Raw genomic sequence first — 20,144 nt, forward strand, 5'->3', positions numbered from 1 at the left:
ATCTTCTACGACACCCTCTACCAGTTCCAACAGACTCTAGACCTTGTTGAGCGGGTCCGACAGCGATATCGCAACACCATCCACGTCTACAAGCCCCGTGGATGCAGAGTCACGACGGCCATCAGTACGATGCGAAGCACAGTCGGCTTTCTATTCTGCAAATGGTGCAGGATGGGACGCAGGGGACGCAGAAGGGGTGGGGCTTGGTGGATAAACTATTCGCCAGCTCCACAACGCCTTTGCGGCGCCGATGCGGGGATGAAATGCCCGGAGAATTGCTCATAGGCCCTCTTTAGACTTCTTCGCTTTTGCCGTGAGTAGCAGAGCCTGGCGCTAGAGCAAGGTCATTCTCCACTGGTCTTCGGGTGGGGTCACGCCAAACTTTCCGTCGTTGGCCTTTCGTGCATCCGGGGCGACGTTGACGTATTGCGAGCCCTCCCCGAAGGCAACTGACGGGTTCTCAAACGAGGTGCCTTCAGAGGTGCATCGTTAGGATCGAGGACTGTGCTGCTCTGCAAGCTGCTCGACGCATGCTCACGCTCCTTTGCCTTCCAGACGGGTTCCGGGTGGGGTGATAGATGCGCCAGGAAGGATCATCTTTGGGGTTGTCAAAATTCCCTTGAGATGACGAGGGTCAGACACCGGGCGGACAGAGCGACGGCTCTGGGCAAGGCAGCCAGTACCATGACGCTGCAGAAAGTAATCGTGTTAACCGGGCCCAGGTAATAGTCGTACTCCTGCACCATCTCTCCGCTTCTAGTATCGTACTGGAGGATATTCTTGTAGCCTGGGAAGGCTGCACCGCATTGAGTATTTGCGTCGCCTGGCTGCTTGTAGGCTGAGCCCAAATAGAAGGCTAGACGCCCTACTAAAGCAAAAGATGGCGTCCCCGGCCGCATGGGACCGTTTCTCGGAAGACAGCCGATGACTCTTGAACATACGCGCGAGTGCATATCACTGCTCGAGCTCCGGTTTGTGCTGATTTGCGCTTCTGGCTGAGCCTCGCTCACATGGCCTGGAAGGGAAATATATTGAAAGCAGTGTCGAATCAAGAACGTCATGAGTATATATTACGCGGGAGGCGTTCGCAAAGGCTCTCTCCAGCATCACTCCAGCATGCTGCGTTCATCAGCCCGTCCTCACACGACATGCATCGACCGCCCCGGCATCGAAGCAGTCACATACCACAACAAGATTCTAAGTTCCTGAAAAGGACGGAAGAAACGTACTTATTCAAATGGGATCAATGAGAAGCAGCGTGCAGCCTCTTCGTCCGAGGCAAGCATATTATTTATTAGTTTCCTACCTCCACATGCCGCGGCTTTCCACTCAACTTTGCATAGTTCGCCATTCATAACTTCCTTCTCTGAAAGTATACTTACTCTTCCCTGTATCTCAGGGCCCAGCTCATTTGCGTTGGTCCTGTCATTAACCTCTATGGGAGATTCGCCGCTGCAGCTGCAACGGCGATGCTAATGAGATACGGAAGCTGGGGTGTAGGCGTGCTGCGAACCCAAAGTACATCCAGCCAAAGGTGCGCTCGTGTAAATAAAACCAAAGACGGAATCCGCAATGGGTACCTGCATGCGTGTACATAATCAAAGCACACCGAAACAATCCTATAATAACCAAGAATTCTCTCGGCCTATACTATATAAGCCTCACTACAGCTTCAACTTTGCGAGCGCTCATTCTAGCACGCTCAAAGCCGGCTGTCCAGCGCCTGTATCGACGCGCGTCATCACAAGCCATATCTGCAGAAATTGGGCACCACGATCGCTCTCTGTGCTATCGTGAAGGCGTCCGACGTCTATCAGACACAAGCTATACATTTCGGTTGTCTCGGACACGAAGCTATACTTAGAGAGTGGCGGAGCTGTGTGCGCGGATGGTATAACCACCCTCCGTCGGTAAACCCGTGGGAATCATACCAGCAGGTCTTGGACCTCCCATCGATACACTCGAGCCCAGTAATAATTCTCACGCCTGCAAACGTTTTGAACCGCACCAAATCGAGGTAGAATGTCTCTGTTAATGTCATTCTGTCCCTAAAAACCATCGAATCGCGACAGTCAGACCCTGGCCTACCAAAGCCACGCTCTTTCGTCTCGATTTTGAAACTTGAGGCACACGCAGCATTTTCCCATCTGCATGCATCCTCAAGCATCCATCCTCCCATTCGGTAGGTCGATGAAAGTAATAGTAGAGCTATTAGGTAAACCCTAGGGGATCGATTCCAGCCCAACGATTGGGCGACCAAACCGTGATCAATCCTGTCGACCGCCCCTGTCGCCTTCCCTTTCCCCAAACACCCTCGATATAACGTCGATACGCTCAGCCAGTCTATCGTCAAACTATTCAACGTCCTGGGGAGAAGCTGCTCTCGGCCTTGAAACTCTCCACCACAACCGGCGGGCTTGCATGACTCAATATGATCCAGGGGCTCGAAATTTGAGGCGACACGAGCTGAGGATGAAAGAGAAACAGAGGTGGGGTGGGGTAGGGAGAAGGAGGAAGATATTTCCTTTTCTCAAGTTAGACCTGTTCCGGCCCTCCCAGTCGAACCGCAGATTTGTGACTATGCACTGCTGTTGATTCCGTAAGAAAACAGTCCACCCAACGTGGCCGTACCACGAAAGGCGATCGAAGCGAGACACCTGGCATCGGACGGTTTTTGAAGTGTCTCAAAGTGCGGCTACGTCGTTGCCCAGAGTACAATTTTCAACATCTTCTCTACCTGCGCCTACCGCGCTGGCTTATGGAACATCGCGCGCTTCTATTAGGTCATCGAGTCAGTGTCCCTGTCTGGATCGCATGAGACTCCCGAACAGAACTGACCTCGAAAGCCCTTTATGCGACATAAGCAGGAGGGAAAGCAGAGCAGAAGGCCACGGTGCAGACGATGCGTTGACTCCACTAAGGTGCGACATGAACCGCGCCCAACTGGTGGAGTCTCCGCTAATTCCGTGCTCGACCTCGATCCCGGTTCTGGCTCCACGATCGTGGAAGATAGGAGCGAAGAAAGGACGAGGTATAAAGGGTGGAAAAGAGAAAAGAGGAAGGCGCGAAAGCACTTTTAGAAGGAATCTCGAAGCATGCCGCGCACTCGCACACAAAGTGTGTCTGTTCACACAAAACAACAAGAATAGACATGTGTTACAGAGGCACATCCATGGATCGGTGAGCCGCACGTGATTACGTGCCAAAACTAGCCTAGTTAGGCTAGCCTCGGCACAGGGTTTAGCACGCACCTACACCTCGCGTATGCCCCCACCTAGAGATACCCTCATATGTAGATTTTGTCAATTCAACACTATTTTGTGATCCTCACCTCAGCCTCCGCGACATAATGCGAGTAAGCTGAGGCAAAGACGACACGCCACAGCGTAGAAATCCCGGCGCGTGGTTACTCGGAGCCTCCAGAGCGTTTGCCTATCCTACATCTACTCAGCGGTCGCGCACCCCGCGCCCGAGCTACATGCCCAATGACTCTGTGCAATGGTGAGATCCTCGAACTCCTTGGGAAAATGAAGAAAAGAGGAATGGAAATGCGATCGTAAGGTTCAGGAGAACTTCCTACATAAGGCTACCTTGGAGAACATTCGGAGTGATGTCGGGAGAGATGTCGAATTGGGTAATAAATTCTAAGTATCTCCGAAAGTCGTCGATTACTGCGGTTGAAAGGCCCGCGCTCAAGAGGCGCAACATCTAGACAGGGATTGGGCAGACGTCGGAACGGCGATAGTTGTGTAACCTCGTCAAGCAACCTTACTCGTGGATTTTACACTCAGAAGGTTTCTTTTTCGAAGACAGGCTCGTGGCGACTGGTCTCGACTTCTCTTGGTTTTACTGCCTTCGTCGAATCAAGAAAATGGGCATGAGGTGAGCATCATCTATCCTTTCCTGCCCATCATTACCTCACCAATATCATCAACTCTCGTGTCATGCGTTTCATTAGGCAGCCGCATGAACTCTCAACCCGAGCACCAGCAGAATCTACACTTGCTAGTGCTAGGGTCATTTTGGCAGTCTCTAGTCAACCCCATCCACCGCCCAAGCCTTCGTGGCGCGTATACTGGGCACCTTCGAGCTGTGGCTGACTTCACCTCACATCGGATCGCAGATCCCCAAGCTCCCCCAGCTCCGACAACACCAACTAACCAACGTCATACCTGCACCGCCGCGGCAACCCCAAATACCCAGCAGCACCCTCCTCGAGCCGCTGCCATGTCGCAAAAACACGCCATCTCCAACGACCAGGTGGGCTGTCTCTTCAGATTTCCCAACTATCAGCTAATGCTAGTCGCTGGTCCTAGTTCTGCTTGCTTCTCAGCACGTGAAGACATTCGACAAACCTCAACAAGTCCGGCGACAACCCTCAGCATCGTCCATAGAGGCCGCCGGTCTGCATAAAACATGCTTGACTGCTCGATTGTTGCAACCATGTGCTCGTGGACGCAACAAATTGTCTCTCGTCGACTCGCAACCCCGATCATGACGCCGAACAGTCGAGGACAGCGTCTTCTTGTCTATCAGTAGCACCCGATTCTCACGACCGACCGTCCGACCGAGCGTCGGAAGAGCCTCCCGTGGCCACGCCTCCCGAATCGATCGCGCTACCCGAACCGATGGAACCTGAGAAGACTAGTCCGGTAGATTTGATGGTAGAAGTCAAGCAGTCACTCCACAAATATGGCGCCACCGCGATCGTTGGAGCATTGACGCAAGGCAAACGACGCCTCCCATACAAGCTCATGACCAGCGGGGTCAAGCTGCAGCTCAGCGACTGTCGGATCCGGCGACCATGTCCGCGATCAAGCTGGAGGCACTGGCTGGATTCTGGCATATTTCTATTGTCACCGCTTGCGTCCTCGATGCACAATCCATTACTACTCCAAGCCGGAGGAAGCCTCCCAGGTCGATCGGGTCGCGGACGATTGCTCGGCCAGTACCATCCAAAGAAGGCCCGAGAATCGCGTTGGTCACGGGGTACAGCAACCAGTCCCATCTCCAGATCGTTGATACTTCCGAGTCCTGTGCTGTTCGTGCTGAAATCCCCAGTGTATCAGAATTGCGACTATCTGATCCGCAACCGGAAATCTTGGCTGGCCAGTAAACAGTGCCGCGGCAGGCAAAAGATGATTCAGCAAGGTTTGTCAAGGTCGTATATATCACCAGCTCCATGCTAACATCTCGCCAATGGCAGAGCTCCCAGAAGAAACCAACACCCAGCCTCGCAGTCCTCGGACCACCGCGACACGCCCACGCCCGCCGTCCCCCGCAGCCCGCGACCCTTGCACGTCCGGTACTCGTCGTGAGCTTCGATCAAATAACAAGCAACGGGGATACCATTCGATGGGGGAGCACCTCGTAAGGCTGTCACACTGCCGATAGAGACGACCAAGGAAAAACCACACTGTCCACTCTCAGCACTGGCAGAGCGTCCAGGCACCGCTATTCGACCCCGAGCCTATCCGTTGCAAGAAATTGTCCAAGGTCCCGCAAGCATCATGACGCGATATCACACGACCAACAGATGGAGGCCCTGGAGATAGCAGATTTTTCGGACCGTCTGCCAACAGGAACTGCCTCCAGCGTGTTGTTAACGCATCAAAAATGACGCAGGACCAGCTCGTATGTATCACCAGGCGAAATGCGAGATGCTTTGAATTGCTTTCTAACGTAACCAGGCCTCAAGCTAAGGTCCAACAGGGTGGATGGCGGGGATGACTGCTGGTCAAGTGAGTTTCTGAAGTAGACGGATCTACGCACCAGGTTCTAACAAAGCTTAGTCTTGATGGCTTTATCGTGGTTGAGGCGATAGGGGAGGCTGAAATTAATCAAGTTGTTGGTAAGGCGTCCCTTGCTTCGCTCTTTGCTTGTTCTGTCTCGATCGTTCAAAGGCTCTAATTACAGCTAGTGCTGCCGTGTTCCAGATCGTGAATACGAGTTGCTCGTACGCTCTGCAACACGGAAGCACCAGCTTTGATAAGAGCGTCTAAGTAAAGACACAAAGAGCAAAGCGAGAGACGCCTGAATCAAAGCCTTAGACGGCGGGGTCGAGCCAAGAAGAAGTCATCGGTAGGATATGCCTTCATCCTTTGCTTTCGCCGTGTTTATCAGGCTAAGCCAAGGAGCACTGAACCAATGGCCTGAGATTTACGGCGAAAGCAAAGGACGATGTACATCCTTCCGAACTTCTTCCTGGTTGGGTTGTCACAAAGTAGAGGTAAACCTAGCTAGCTCCCTATCACAAACATCTCCTATTCGAACTGTCAACTACCTATCCTCTCATGCGCCTCGAAGTAATGCCCCTAAACCACTCACAGGTAGTACTACAAAGCCTTGAATGACATGTAGTACGTCATGCCTGCGGTTCAACGCATTGTATTACCAAGTGTCAGGCCGCATGTAGGTATCGTATGCCTGTGGCCATCCAGCATATCCCATAAATCACAGCAAATGCTGTGAGTACACTATACGATGCAGCCTCTACGAACGAATTTGGGTGAATCCAGTTCTGGGATGGCCTTCGCGTCTTCACGGGGTTCCCGCTCCAACGACCGCGCAGCTTGCATGTTTGGCTCTGCATCTCCTCCATATCATGTTTCTATCTGTCGAGTCTTTACCTATCCATGCGAGTGAACTGAGCAGCCGAAAAGCTATGCCCATTAAGGTCCTGCAGAGCAGAGGTGTGCGGCAGCGGGATCGTAAGACGCTTGGGGGTGTCCAAACCGCGCGTTTTGTTGAACCGGTAAGCTAGGCGGGGACCGCCAGTTACGATTCGTCGCTGACGGTCCGGTCGACGGACAATGGTCAGCGTCGAAATTACGTTTCAGTAAGTGGTGCAGCAGCTGAGTTATGCAGTGCGGTGGGCCAACCGGTGACTGGCGGGTAACCGGGCGGCAGGCGCCGCAGCAGTGGTGCAGCGGTGCGGAAGAGAGACGCCGATACCGCATCAAATCCATCTGCTGCCAGATAATGGGGTGCCAGATAAATAGGGATGGGCAAAGTTTTCCCATAAGTTCAACTTCAACACGTGGGAAAACTTACTCCACTGAATTCTGTCCTGTGGCGCAGAGCATTCAAAACGGAGCAGCTATTTATCTCGAGGTTTTTAGATAGACCCGTTCGCTTTATAAACACTCAACAACAGCATAACAGAGTAGCCAAATGCACTCAGAAAAGCTTGTTCGACATTATGCGTCTTTCTGGTTTTGCCCACTTCACCCACTATCAACACCGCAATCCCTCAAACTTATCTTTCCAGTACGTGCTCCTTTTATAGGACGACACGTCACTCTGGGGTCGTAGGCCAAGCTTTCAGGATCTGTTATGTAATCCAGGAAATGGTCGGTGAACCGAAAGACGCCAAACCAGTAGGCGTTGTTATCAAAGCTCACCATGAACCTTTTGTAATCTCTGATGTCCTGGCCGTTCCGAACAAACGGTCGGGTATCCCCTCTCGCCCGCAAATATTCTAACAACATGGCGACAAACTGCCCGCCTTCCTCTGCGCGGATCTGCTTCTGCGTCTGTTCGTTCCGCGCGTGTCGCTTAATCTCGTAGAACATGACGGGTACCCTCTCACTGTTCTCGTCTTGACAATACATCATCGCGTCTGGACGCGCCTCGAAAACGTGCGCGTCGGCGTCGTCGAGCCTATACCTGTAACCGAGTTCTTGGAAGACGAGGTCGACAACTGAGAAGGCTTCGGGAGTGAGACTTTGCTGCATGGAGGGACCAAGAGAATTATCGACAAAGTGCGACGCCTGCACCTCGTAGTTCCATTGCTGGAGCACCTGCCCTAGACCAAAAGGACCGCTAGGAGGATCAGTGAGGTGCTGCGGTGTCGATGGTGCGCCATTTCCAACAGGTCCAATGCTTCCGGCGCCGGCGCACCTAAGCTAGCTAGCGATTCCTACGCCAAGGCGACACCCGCGCCGCCCGTCTCAAAGCCGCGAAGTGTGCTGGGACAGATCGCGCCAAATGCCGTCGCCACCAAGGCGGCTGGCAAGGCCACCTCGCCCAAGAAGAATGCGTCGCGGCTGCGACGGTTTCGGGTAACAACGACTCTGCTCAGAATGAGCATTATGAGCTGGATGGCACTTTTCTCTTTTGTTCACTGTATTGGTCTAGCGTTTGGTGACTGACTACAGGCGTTGCATGGCCGGGAGATACCCTTTGTGCGTAATATAATGGAACTGCGCACGTTCGATGGAATTGATCTGGGCTATGAAAACTGGGTGTTGAGTCTACTTTTTTGAATTGCAATATTCATTAGCCCGTCCATCTAGTTATGACACACTGGATGCAGCGCGTGCATGTGTCACTTGCTGTGTACGTGATACAATTCTCGCCATCGAACGAAGAGTACGACACTTCACCTACCGACCACTCGGCTTTACGGCTAACGTACTATTCGCTTCTTAAGCAATTCTACGCCGACATGTATGAGAACTCATATTCGAGATTTGTATCTTGTTGGAAGGTTCGGCTTACAGGTGGAGCTAGTGTTGAGCTATATAGTTAATTGTATCTAACGTGATCTAGGTGTGTATGTATATATATATGTATCTATGTACGTGCCCCAGTTCTTTCTTGTGCGACTTTTCAGGCCATAGGCTGATAGATATGGACTGTATACTACAGTACATTGTAACTATGATATAGGACACGGCTTTGCTGCAAGGCGGTAGGTCCATTATTGTCTCTTGTGTGCGTGGTTTTTCATAGTAAGAAAAGAGCGGCATCTAGATTTATTTCTTTAGCTATAGATGCGTAGTGTGGAAAGTTACGGCCAAGGTAGAGAGCGACAGGATGGAAATTCAGTAGTAGTGGTAGATGGCGCTAGTCTACATCCAGAACGTGCTGGCGTCCGCCACTAGTCAACCCAGTCACAACAGAGTCAGGAAATGTATTGTAAAGATTCGCGTCAGGGCCGGGCAAAAAAAGGAGAATGGCAGGATTTGCGCGCGGGGGTCGCTCGTACCGCCGCCCTTGCATGTTTCGTGAGGCGCCTGCCAAAGCGGCGCAAAGAGGTGGCGCTTCGCGGTTGATTGGCTGCCATGCGACCGCAGTAAACGCTGCGAGCCGCGGCGATTATGCCATGATTGGCGGTGGGACTTTGGTTTTCTTTTGTGTGCGTTGTTCACGTTGTGCACAGTCGGATGGGCGTGTCTATTTTGAGGCGTTGTGTGAAATACTGCTCTTTGTTTCAGTGCTGCGTCTTTGCCCATAGCCTGGTATAAGACACGCTGTCGGTCGTGATGGCTCTGCATTGCTTCCTCTCTTCAAGCTACAGAACTCTCATTTGGTTGAGTAGACGAATCTCCTTTATTTCTTTTTCTCTCTTTTTGTGCACATATTGCATAGCTTGGTTACCTTTTCCTAGTCATCATATCGACAACAAAACACTCAGTCACCGCACCAAGTCCACCACCTACACGCACCTTCAGGGAAGCCAAGTCGAGAAAACACAACATGGGAAAACTCAACACGGCCGTCAAACTCGGCCAGACCGCCGTCCAGGTCGGCCGTAACGCGCAAGACCTCCACGCCACCACCACCGAACTCCGCGCCATGGACAAGCGCGAGCTCGGCCGCGCCGCGGGACACACCGCCTACACAGAAGGCGCTGCGACGGGCAAGGACCTCGGGAAGACATGGCTCAAGACGTTCGAGGTCGTGCCGCGCATGGTCTGCCGCGGTCTGCAGTTCCTCTTCGCCCTGATCGCCTGCGGTTTCTACAGCTATGCAAACCACAAAGACAGCGAAGGAATCGCGCCGGAATGGCTATTTGCCCTTACCATCTGCGGGCTGTCGGCCACCACGGCGGTGCTGTTCGCCCTGGCGACGCCCTTGGGCGCAATCCCCTGCATCGGCAGTAGGATCAAGCTGTGCAGAACGTACCGCGCATTCGCCTGGGATCTAGTCCTCTTTGTGTGCTGGCTTGTTACCTTCGCACTCTTCGCGGGCATCTTCCTGCACCGGGACAACGATGAGGTGTACAAAGGCGCGAACCCGGCACCCATGAAGATTGCAGTATGGATCGACTTTGCTAATGTTTTGCTGTGGTTGGCGTCCGGGGTATACGGGGCGCTGAAGACGTTTCTGGGCGACAAGGCGGATCAGATAACGGGGAAGCTGGGTACCAAAATGTTTGGGAGGAAGGAGGAGCCAGCGAAGGCGGCTGGATATGCGGAGAGCGTTTAGATAGATGCTACCGATCTGTGGTCTCAAATGATCTGCAGTCTCAAAGGTCGTACTGTAAGCGTGCAATCAGCAAATTTGCGTGAAAATACACTCTGCTACCGGCGAGAGGGTGTGTTATCAGCTACTCCTAACCGTGTGGCAACGCTGTGCCAAGCCAATCACTCAACATGAGGCGACAAGTGGTAGGCAACATCTGTACCAAGTTGTGCTGTGACTCCTAGTGTGTGACGATCGAGTGGATATTGCGTGTCGAGCTTTCCTCCCGCGATGCATTGCGGAAACGAATGGAAGCCCGGACTGCAGCGGTCTCCTGATGGCTCCTATCGAATTGCGGATCTCTCGCTGCTAATGCCAGTAAAGACGGCCTGAAGCTCAGTGACAATCAAGTAGAGACTAGCGATTTTTCGCGCCGCCTTTTCGCACAGCCAATTCACGGAAATGATATCTGACCTGCTTAAACCAAATTGCAGTTAACAATGATGTTATTGCTATTACAACTACCATAGACCCCTTGTTATTCAATGGAGACAAAATCTGCGACGAGCTAGTTGAGCGAAGTGGCCGGAGGTCATCCTGCCTGGCCAAGTCAGCGCACGAACGTACCAGGCATCTGATAATATAGAAACGATTTACATTGTGCATGTCACTCTACCCTAACCCGCCTTAGCGTCACGAAATCGACTGCATTGGGTCATGGCCAAGGTAAGAAGTAGTGTTTACAGAAGAAGATAAGGCTCCTAGCTGTTGCTTTACGTTATCACAAGAACTGTCCGGCTGGAATTGTGAGGCACTACTAGATCATGTATAGCCCATGCCGAGTTACGGCGTGGATTAACGCGGTAAGACCGTCACCCACTAATGCAATAAGGTTCCTATTTCGTTCCTAAGAAGCGAAATGTGTAGTGTACACCCACCTGTTTATGTACTTACTTCTGCCAAGGTCGACAAGCAAGTGTAGGGGAAGTATTATGGCTTTTTACCACATTGGATTGGCTACCTATAGATACGACGCTTCACCGGTAGGGTTCAACGCACATGCCACGACAGCTCTCTAGGTGCCGTAGGTAGTGAGCTAAGTTCTTTATTGGATTAAAAAACTAACGCTGCATTTTCGAATGCTGTGGTCCGGCAGCTTTTGCAATTGTCTTCGAATTAATGCAATCTACTTAGAACCATGGCCTAAAATAGAAAAATAGTTCTAGAGAGTTCTAACTTAGACCTATTAAACTAGGGTTTGGCTAATCCTCTCTATGTATCCTAGTGTCTTACACATCTAGTGTCTTATATATTCTAGTATTTTATGCATCTAAACTTACTATTACCCTTATAGGCTATATCTTTACGGCTGGTAAGCCATAATAAGAAGTAAAGCCTATTAATATTAGAATAAGTAATGTAAAACATAATAAGTCTATATACTAATAGGTAGAAGGCTATTAAACTCTTAAAGGGTAGCTAGTTCTAGAGGGTTAGGTTAGTTCTTAGGTAGGAGTACTCTACATTAAGAAAGGAAACTCGCGGCGAGGCTGCCACAATCAGTAAGCCTACATGCAACTTGTGAACCAATAAATTCTTCGCCTTACTTCCGGTCCCACAAATCACCTTCTATTACGGCGAACGAAACCCAACGTTAATCACGAACGCTCGATCTCGAACGGAACCAGAATCTAATCACGAGAATACCCACTAATCTACTGTTTCTTAACGCAAACCTGCCTTGAAGGGTTTTCCGATTGGGTGGTAATGCAGCGGTATGTTTTGAGTAACTCTGAGGCAGAATATGTACTTCGTTATACAGTAAGGACTTTCAAAAGAACAGCCAGCAGTCGGGAGATCCTACCGACGCTGAGTGGGCTTGTGTAGCCTAACTTTTAGTGTCAGAGGTGTAATCTTGTCGTATCAGTCTACCTCACCAGGATTGTGAACCTGCACATGCCGGTCTTGTTCTTGCGAGTCTGGCCGACGACTAGCCAACGCACGCCGGCATGGCTGGAGGATAGCAAACAATAGGATTCACTTTCAGTCTCGATAGGACTTTCCGGACATGTCGGTCTAGTATGCACGCCGCGATCACCACCAAAGGACCGGAACACGATGTCGATCCCAGATCAGATGCTAGGGAAGCCTTCTAGGACCTCATCAAACCACAAAGCAGATGTTTCGGTCACAGTTCATTTTAGCTTATCTACCCAGCTTACCTCCAGCTTTTGCAGGGGCTGACCAAAAATGTCGACATATTAGCTTTAATTCCACCGACAACGATGGCGCACCCGAAAAGAATAAACAGTGAACCGTGGCCGCGCAATTGGACAGATCGTCCACCCCTCGTATCCTCTTTATCTTCTACCTCCTTGTGTCCCACCTCCACACGAGCTGTTACAACGCCTTCGTTCCTCGATCTGAGCCTTCCCTTCATGCATTCCGGCATCATAGCGAGAGAGAAGGCGATGATGGAGCGCCTAAAGGATATTGAAATCGAACGATAATTGTCGCACCCAAAGGATGTGCTGGATCTGGTGATGCTTCAAGGTACGTCCGTCCCCACCCATCGCTCCTCTGTCACTTCGATCGCCCGATCGGGTGTCTGTTCATTTTCCGCCTTCTTGCTTCCCACTTCGCCAGCTGAAGAAACATCCTCACTTCCAAGGCGGCGTTTTTGGCTAATTATAAAGGGGCGCTTGAGCTGCCTGAATAACCCGAGCTCTTTCTGAACGTCCACGGGTAGCCTGTGATCACGGGATAGGTCGCCTGGACTGATGGCGTCGCGCGGTGTACACAAAGTCCTTTGGCTGGTTAAGGCGAGAATATTTCATGGATTGATGTTGCAGAAGGTTGCGGGTTCTACCATGTACGCGGCTTTCCATGCGCAAGCGCAGTTGCTCTCTGGGTGCTAAAAAGATATTCAGCTCGTCAATGGTATGTTCCTGGAGCTAGATCCGAACATAAAGGATATATCCGTCGTCACACCTAATTGATACAGAAGAAGAGATCATTGCGGCCTTTGGCGATGCAGTAGGAGGCATGCTCTCGAAAAGGGGCGGCAGATGCCTTGATTGGCGAAGTAATGGGACCTAGACCGTCTTCGAACTGAATATTCAATATCATGATCAAAAAGGTCTCTATCTCTGTTTCGACGTGCTTGAACTAGAAACTCGTAAAGTATACGGAGCTGTCGTTCCCACGCGATATCTCTATCTTGCCAAAGTCTTCCTCAACCGAGTGGTTACCCTCAGAAGGAACCTCTTCAAAAGCTGGAACAACAGACTCTCCTTGAGGCAGAACTGCGCTCTGGGAACGAAGACAGCGATCTGGTCTTAAGTTTAAGGTGTTGGTTGCTGCCTGCTCGTAGCCTTGAGGCACTTTCGCGGCCTCAATAAACCTGTTGCGGGAGGCTCATGATCGCACTTTCCATACGTAGAACGGGAGCATCAGCTAGCCCCATTCTCCTCAGCACTCGCCATCATCGAAGTCATAATCATGGAGATTGTCCATTTGGGAAGTCGAAGTCAAAGCAGCAAACACAACTCATTCAAGGAAGTTCCAGAATCTACAGCAAAGGTGCGCCTCTTTGCCAATGTTCAAGACACTTGCGATGAGCCGTTTAGCTAGTGGGTCGACAATATAGTGCAATTTGTGGTATCGCCGAGTATTTTGCAATGACCTGTCGTATCAATCATGAAGCTGCATACTAAGAGTTGAGATTGTTGAGTGACGTGATGCCATATCACTCGGGACGAAGAGCTGTGGTGTAACCTAGCGCGAGAACCTTCCAAACAACGAGTCGCACAAGTCTTGGCCCACAAACAACAACAAATATCGACATGAGTCCACTCTTCGGAGGAAGTTCCGTCTGGATCGCAGCGAACGAATGTCATCTCATCGCGCCAAAATGCACCCCGTACTGCGCCGCTTTGCTCTATTGCCAGCGCGAAGCCCTTTACGGCTACCTGATTTCCACCCCTCCAACAGGCCGCTCGGCGCTTTACGGTGGGCTCTCCACTACTCAACGCCCGCCGTCGGCATCGAAATCCCTTCCAATCAACATCTCGAGCTGCCTCAGCCACCACGTCGCCCGCGCCTGCAAGCCCGCCTGCAAGCCCGCCTCGAAGAAACCTCCCAACCCACTTCGGCCCTGGTCTGCATCACGTTCATCGATCTGAACGGCGATCCCACAGTCACACACACGCAAGTTACCATCGACAGCGAACACACGCTCCTCAGCGTTGCGAACGACAATGATCTAGGCATCCCAGCAGATTGTGGAGGCTCATGCGCCTGCTGTACATGCCACATGATGATTGAAGAGTCGGGGGCAATACCGGGCATAGTTGGGCCGCCAGCGTCGCAGGACGAATACGAGATGCTATCCTGGTCGAAGAATGCTACCCGAGCCAGCCGGTTGGGATGCCAGGTGCGAGTAACTAAGGACATGGATGGACTGGTTGTAAGGCTTGTGGACCCTTATGAGTGACGGCCTGTGCCATCGCATGGCAGTCGAGGCAATTTCCCATGTACCTATCCAGCTTAATTTAGAATGACAAATGAACCCCATACAATCTAAGATGCTACTGGTGAGTTTGTCTTTGCCCAGCTAAAAGCAATGCAGACTCGGCCACCCTCAATTGTGACGACGTGCTCGAGGCGGAAGCGAGACCAACGAACTCACGGGTGTTCAACCATAGCACCAATCTTGTTCTAACGTCTCAGCATCCACCTGACTTCATTGATATCCTACATCAGCCACATGTATTGTGTGAGTTGTACCTTGTCAAGGCCACTATCGATGCGAGGCCGCTGGCGGAAGTGCGAAAGGCGCAAAAGGTAAAGGGCGTAGCTCGATTGAATACTTGGCCATGTAGGAAGAAGATGCGCGCTCGACAGCCCGTCGAAAGCCATGAGAGTCTTGCGCAGGTCACTCTGCCTTGTCATGGCATTCGCTGTTGCTTCGCTCCTTAGCGTTGGAGTCATTAGGTCGCAAACCGCTTCTTCAAACGCGAGTGTGGGCTTCCTGGGCTGCTCGGCGGATTACATGCTCGCCTTACCGACTTCTCGGTGGTTTCAAAGTTGTGGAGCTATGGCTAGATACTTACAAAGCTGTGTGCGACATGCGTGAAGCCAGGGAAATAGGAGGTATAAAGCCGCGAGGAAGTAATGTTGAAACATAGGGTGGATTTTAATGCGAGGGCCAACGGTGCGCGTTATAGCCGACCCGCACACGGACTTCCAACAACAGCAAGCCATTCATAACGAACAACTAGTCGAAGCCGAAGCAACAGTCCCAAACCCCCAAGCAGAACCCAAAATACCCGAAGTACCCCCATCACAGAAAGCGGCGCCGCAGAGGAAACTAACAAGCCTTGAAACCACACATCCCAGCCTAAGATGGGTAGCATGCCTTATTTGACACTATCGTGAGCTTCTCGTTGATGGTAATGGACATTGCGACTGTTTCGTTCCATGTGTGAAGTGTTCGTATAGTGACTAGTTCAAGGCGGATTCACCAGTCGGAAGCGTGTGCAAAAGAGTTGGAGATGTTGGTGGATTACGTTCGAGTGTTGGCGCATGTGAGGTTGTAGAGTAGTGCAAGTACAGTCTGCGTATTTTGAGCGCGATCACAGCTCGATTCGCGAGGAATTAATCGGCAGGAACAGTCTACAGTAAACACGACTTCATACTACGGTCTGGGGTTGTCGATGGAGGGGCGGACTTGAGCGCATATGCCAAAGCAAACCCTGATCAAAAAGGCAGCCAATCTGATAGCCTAGCAAACCAACCTGCCTCGGAAACTTCATCAACAGCGCGAAACGAAGAGCACATAAAAAAATATAAATAACAGTAACAATAGTCGATCAACCACTCTGCGGTTGGATGACTGCGGATCCCATTATTCAATTCCAAAAAGTCCGACGACAACTACGAACAGCGGATAAACAGTAGGCAGCGCACTACAAGGTGCCAATGCCGTCACTCTGCGTGGGTTTCCATCTCACAAGGGCGCAGGAAACGTTTTGGGAAACAGAGCGATGAAACTGTTGAGAGCTTACCACAAAGGATGAGAGCCTGTGCTGCTGAGGGAGGCTAAAAGGGGAACTCATTGTGTCGTCTATAGTGATTTCACATTGCATATTGAAAACCAGGTCTGGAAGAGGTCGAGAATTGCGCGGCGCAGAATATTTTTACGGATGAAATAGAGACTACATCTTTTCAATAAGCACCCGACTCGAGCCAATGTTATCGAAGACGGAGGAAGGGAGATGAACCACCATAAAAGTTTTCTCGAGCGAAAGCTAATCCTGAGTGGATTTCGTACACCCTTTATACAAGACAAGCCACTGCATATCCATTTTTTTTCGTCCGGCAGCCCGATGTCAGCTCATCATACTAGAGGTTCATGCATCTCTCCTTGCCTGTACCTTTCCACGTCCTTCCAGTCTCTGCCCTCTAATGCCGTTCCCGTCAGCAACGCTTTATTCAGCACGCACTTTGGACCGCGCCTCAGTATTATTCCATGATCCCCTGGACCATGATATCTTTCAGGGTACACAATTCCCCTACAAACATCTCTATCGTCGTTTCCATCTCCGAGGAGCTCGAACTCTGCTCGTCTGATTCCCTCGCCTCCGTCCTTGGGCGTGACCCCCGTCGCGAAGACGAGATCCGCGTCGTTCTTTACCTGGGATGCAATTCCGTAAGAGGTCGTGCGGTAGCCTCCCTGACTTTGAAATAGGTCGATTCCCTTTTCGCGATCCCAGAATCCTACGTTGTCCCATCTCCTCTCAACCCTTGTGATGCGGTTCGATTTTACGTATCCCGTCATGTTCGCGTCCCAAATCCAGTCCGCCAAGTCTATATTCTCTCGGCCCCCCGGAACGTCCGAATTGTCGAAGATAATGCGGAAAGTATCCGCAGCGAATGCGTCGTCATAGTGCAAACGAGCAAGAAGATCGTCAATTGAACTCAGGTGCTTCACAATGTGAGGGTTAACTCCTACAGGTAGCGGATCGTCGAAGGTTTTCAGATCAGTCCCGTATTCCCAACGCCATGGCAGAAACCCTATAATCTGAGCTGGACGGGAACCGGGCAGGAGAGATGCAAGTTTACGTGGCCAGGGGGTTTCATCGGGATCGAAAAGCCAGATGGGATAGGTTATCCCCAGAGAGAGAAGTTTCTGGGTACGCCGATTTTGGGCGTTCAATGCTGCCATGAGGTTTAATGGGTTGCAGGAACAGTTGGAGAGCGCTACGAGGAGGATTTGTCCATGGGCGTGAACGTGGTCAAGAAATGTGAGTCAGTGCTGCCGCTAAGGCTATTTAAGGTTAGACTGATAGTAGCGACATCAGGCAGCAGCCCTCGCGTAGGTTCGGTTTGGGATTGGCCTTCAGTCTCGTGCACCCTACGAACAGACATCACGCGAAATGGCAAAACAGTTGCGCTAATACATGAACAACGTGGAGCAATAAGGACAAAACAGCAGACTTACGCCGTTCACTGGGATCAAGCGCAGCTCGCAAGCTTCGATCATGGAAGGTTACCTCATGCCCCCACGTATCACACTGCTCAGCGGAGACGTAACAATCTAAAGGGCGTGACCGACTATACATGCGTTCCTCCGCTTCAGCCTGGTAGCTATTAACACTCTCAATATGAACCTAACCTACAAAGCAATCATTCCTACACCCTTCAACGGATCTGCGCAAAGTATCGCAGTCCGCATGTCCGCGCTGGAACTGACCATGGCGTTGATACGGTAGTTAGGGCTGCGAAATCGCGCAGGCTGCAAGTGGGCAACTCACATCGGCGGTGGTGAAGGAACTTCCTAATGATGGCCATTTTGTCTGGGCCCATCGTCGACTTGCTTGCACTGCAGCTGGCTGCGTTCGGGCGTGAGCTCGACACAAATTGCACCTCCAACATGCCTTGGGGTCATAATGGGAGTGCAAATGCCTGGGCAAGAGGGACGTGGAGGTCCACGTAAAGACTGGGTGGAGTCTATTCCGGTGGTATGATAGGAATAGATGGATAGCTGCCCTCCCGCGCCGCATTCGCCGGCGGCATCGAGAATCGAAAAGCAATCGAATTGACTGTCAGCGCAGAGTTGCATATGATGTGCATGCTACTTGTGGTCTAAAATCTTCGAGACCCAACTTCGAACTCGCCGTAGCATGACATCTACGTACGATCGTTCATCATAGGAGCATCGACACCATCTGCAGATCTCTAGTCCTCCTCGTTCTGGGTTAAGTCGTCGTCTGCGCAGGTACAGCGGATACGTGGTCGATGAGTGATGGTATGCCTCTTGGTCAGCTGAACTCTCAAGCCGATGCCCAAGTCCACGAACGTGACGATTCAATTGTTCGCCATTCACCCGGGTTGCAAGCGAACGGGTACCTCGTTAGCATCATACCACGAACTGTTTAGTCTCTGATTGCCTACTACCTGATTCTGATATACGCACGAGTCTTTCCACTAGTACGAGATAGATTATCCTCCCAAACACCAATGAATTCTGGATCGCCTAGTTCCGCATATAGGATCTCTATTTCCTTCTTTCCGACTAGATACAGGGTGGTTCTAACTTTCGTACATCTATGTCGAATCCACTCTCAAAGCCACAATAGCAGGGGACGGGAAGAAGAGTCCAGGGACAGTGAAGAACTTGCTGAGAAAAGGTAGGATTAGTATACAAATGGGGGACGGGAGATGTGACGAAGATCTGGATTAGCAGTGAACGAGTGGATGGAGGGGGAGACGGAGGAGTGAACGTTTCCTTGTAATCTATGAAATGGGTTTTAACCTTGTACATCCATGCACAATAACATCCTACTCAAGCCCATTTCCCCAGCAGCGCCATGATTCCAGTCCCGAGCAGAAGACACACAACCTTGAACGTTAGTAACTTCCCTTCCCTCGCGTCCCTCGGATTGAATAGGAAATCGCGTGCAAGCAGCTCCACTAGCCCCGTGTAGATTAAAATCCCTGCTGATATCGAATCCAGCACCCCGGAAACCACGTTGGCAGTGAAGCTCCCTGGGTTGTACGTCGTTCTAACGCCTAGCCCCGCCGCAATCGCAATCGGGGTTGTGAGTCCATAGGCTACGCACAGCACAGAGGGCATCCACCGATAGCGCCTGGGAAAGGGGATGGCGGAGAGCCGGGCGCCGATTCCCAGGCCTTCGAAAGATTGGTGAAATACCAGGACGGCATAGAGTGTGGAGAACTCATCACCAGCAACGCCGAGGTTCAGCCCGATGATGACGGAGTGGAAGATGATGCCGAATTCAAGAATTAGGAAAGCGGCAAACTGTTGCTGAAATGCGATTCTCTGCACTCCTTTGCTCGCCTCTTCACTATCCGTGTCGTTCGGAGAAGGCTGTTCGATGTCGTTCTTGTTATGTCTGCCATATTCTGAAGAGCTCGTCGTCCCGGGCCGCCCGGCTCCTCGCTGCTCCGTGGTGACGAGCTGCTCGATGCTCTGATGATCGCTTACCCCATACTTCATCTCAACGTAGCATTTGGCTCCCAGATCTACCAAGAAGATTGCCATGATCGCTGTCAAGACCAGTGCTGGACACCACGAGAAGTCCGACCATGCTCCTGTCATACCTACGCACGAGGCTGGACCAATCTCCTCATAAGCGGGGTCGAGAAGGTGGATAAAAGCCGTGGCTATGATGACACCGGCTCCGAAGTACCGCGCAAACAGGTATACCGAGAGCGGCATCCGTAGGCCAGGGAACTGCTTGGCGAGGACGGGAAACAACGTAAAAGCTGTCGAGACAAGGAGAATGACAAAGATGGAGGAGATGCGGGCACCCATGTGGCCATTGTACTCGATATCGCCGGCGTTGACGTAGCAGATGATTTGCCTGAGATCAAAATCAGGGTCTGTCAGATCGACATGTGTTGGGTCGAAGCTGGCGGCCATTTTG

At 51.4% G+C, this 20,144-nt stretch overlaps 2 protein-coding genes across 2 annotated transcripts; one reads left to right on the forward strand and one right to left on the reverse strand.

Moving 5' to 3' along the window:
- Window positions 1–9,483: 9,483 nt before the first annotated feature.
- N0V89_012107 (uncharacterized protein) lies at window positions 9,484–10,215 on the forward strand (the record flags this gene model as incomplete). The annotated part of the gene is made up of 1 exon (XM_056220832.1): window positions 9,484–10,215. One exon carries the CDS (start codon window positions 9,484–9,486, stop codon window positions 10,213–10,215), a length of 732 nt encoding a protein of 243 aa, XP_056064819.1.
- Window positions 10,216–19,039: 8,824 nt separating this feature from the next.
- Window positions 19,040–20,140, reverse strand: N0V89_012108 (uncharacterized protein; the record flags this gene model as incomplete). The annotated part of the gene is made up of 1 exon (XM_056220833.1): window positions 19,040–20,140. The coding sequence occupies one exon, from the start codon at window positions 20,138–20,140 to the stop codon at window positions 19,040–19,042; it is 1,101 nt and encodes a 366-aa protein (XP_056064820.1).
- Window positions 20,141–20,144: the final 4 nt, after the last annotated feature.

This window comes from Didymosphaeria variabile, assembly GCF_027946475.1.
Source record: "Didymosphaeria variabile strain IMI 356815 chromosome Unknown scaffold_10, whole genome shotgun sequence".
NCBI classification, from domain to species: domain Eukaryota; kingdom Fungi; phylum Ascomycota; class Dothideomycetes; order Pleosporales; family Didymosphaeriaceae; genus Didymosphaeria; species Didymosphaeria variabile.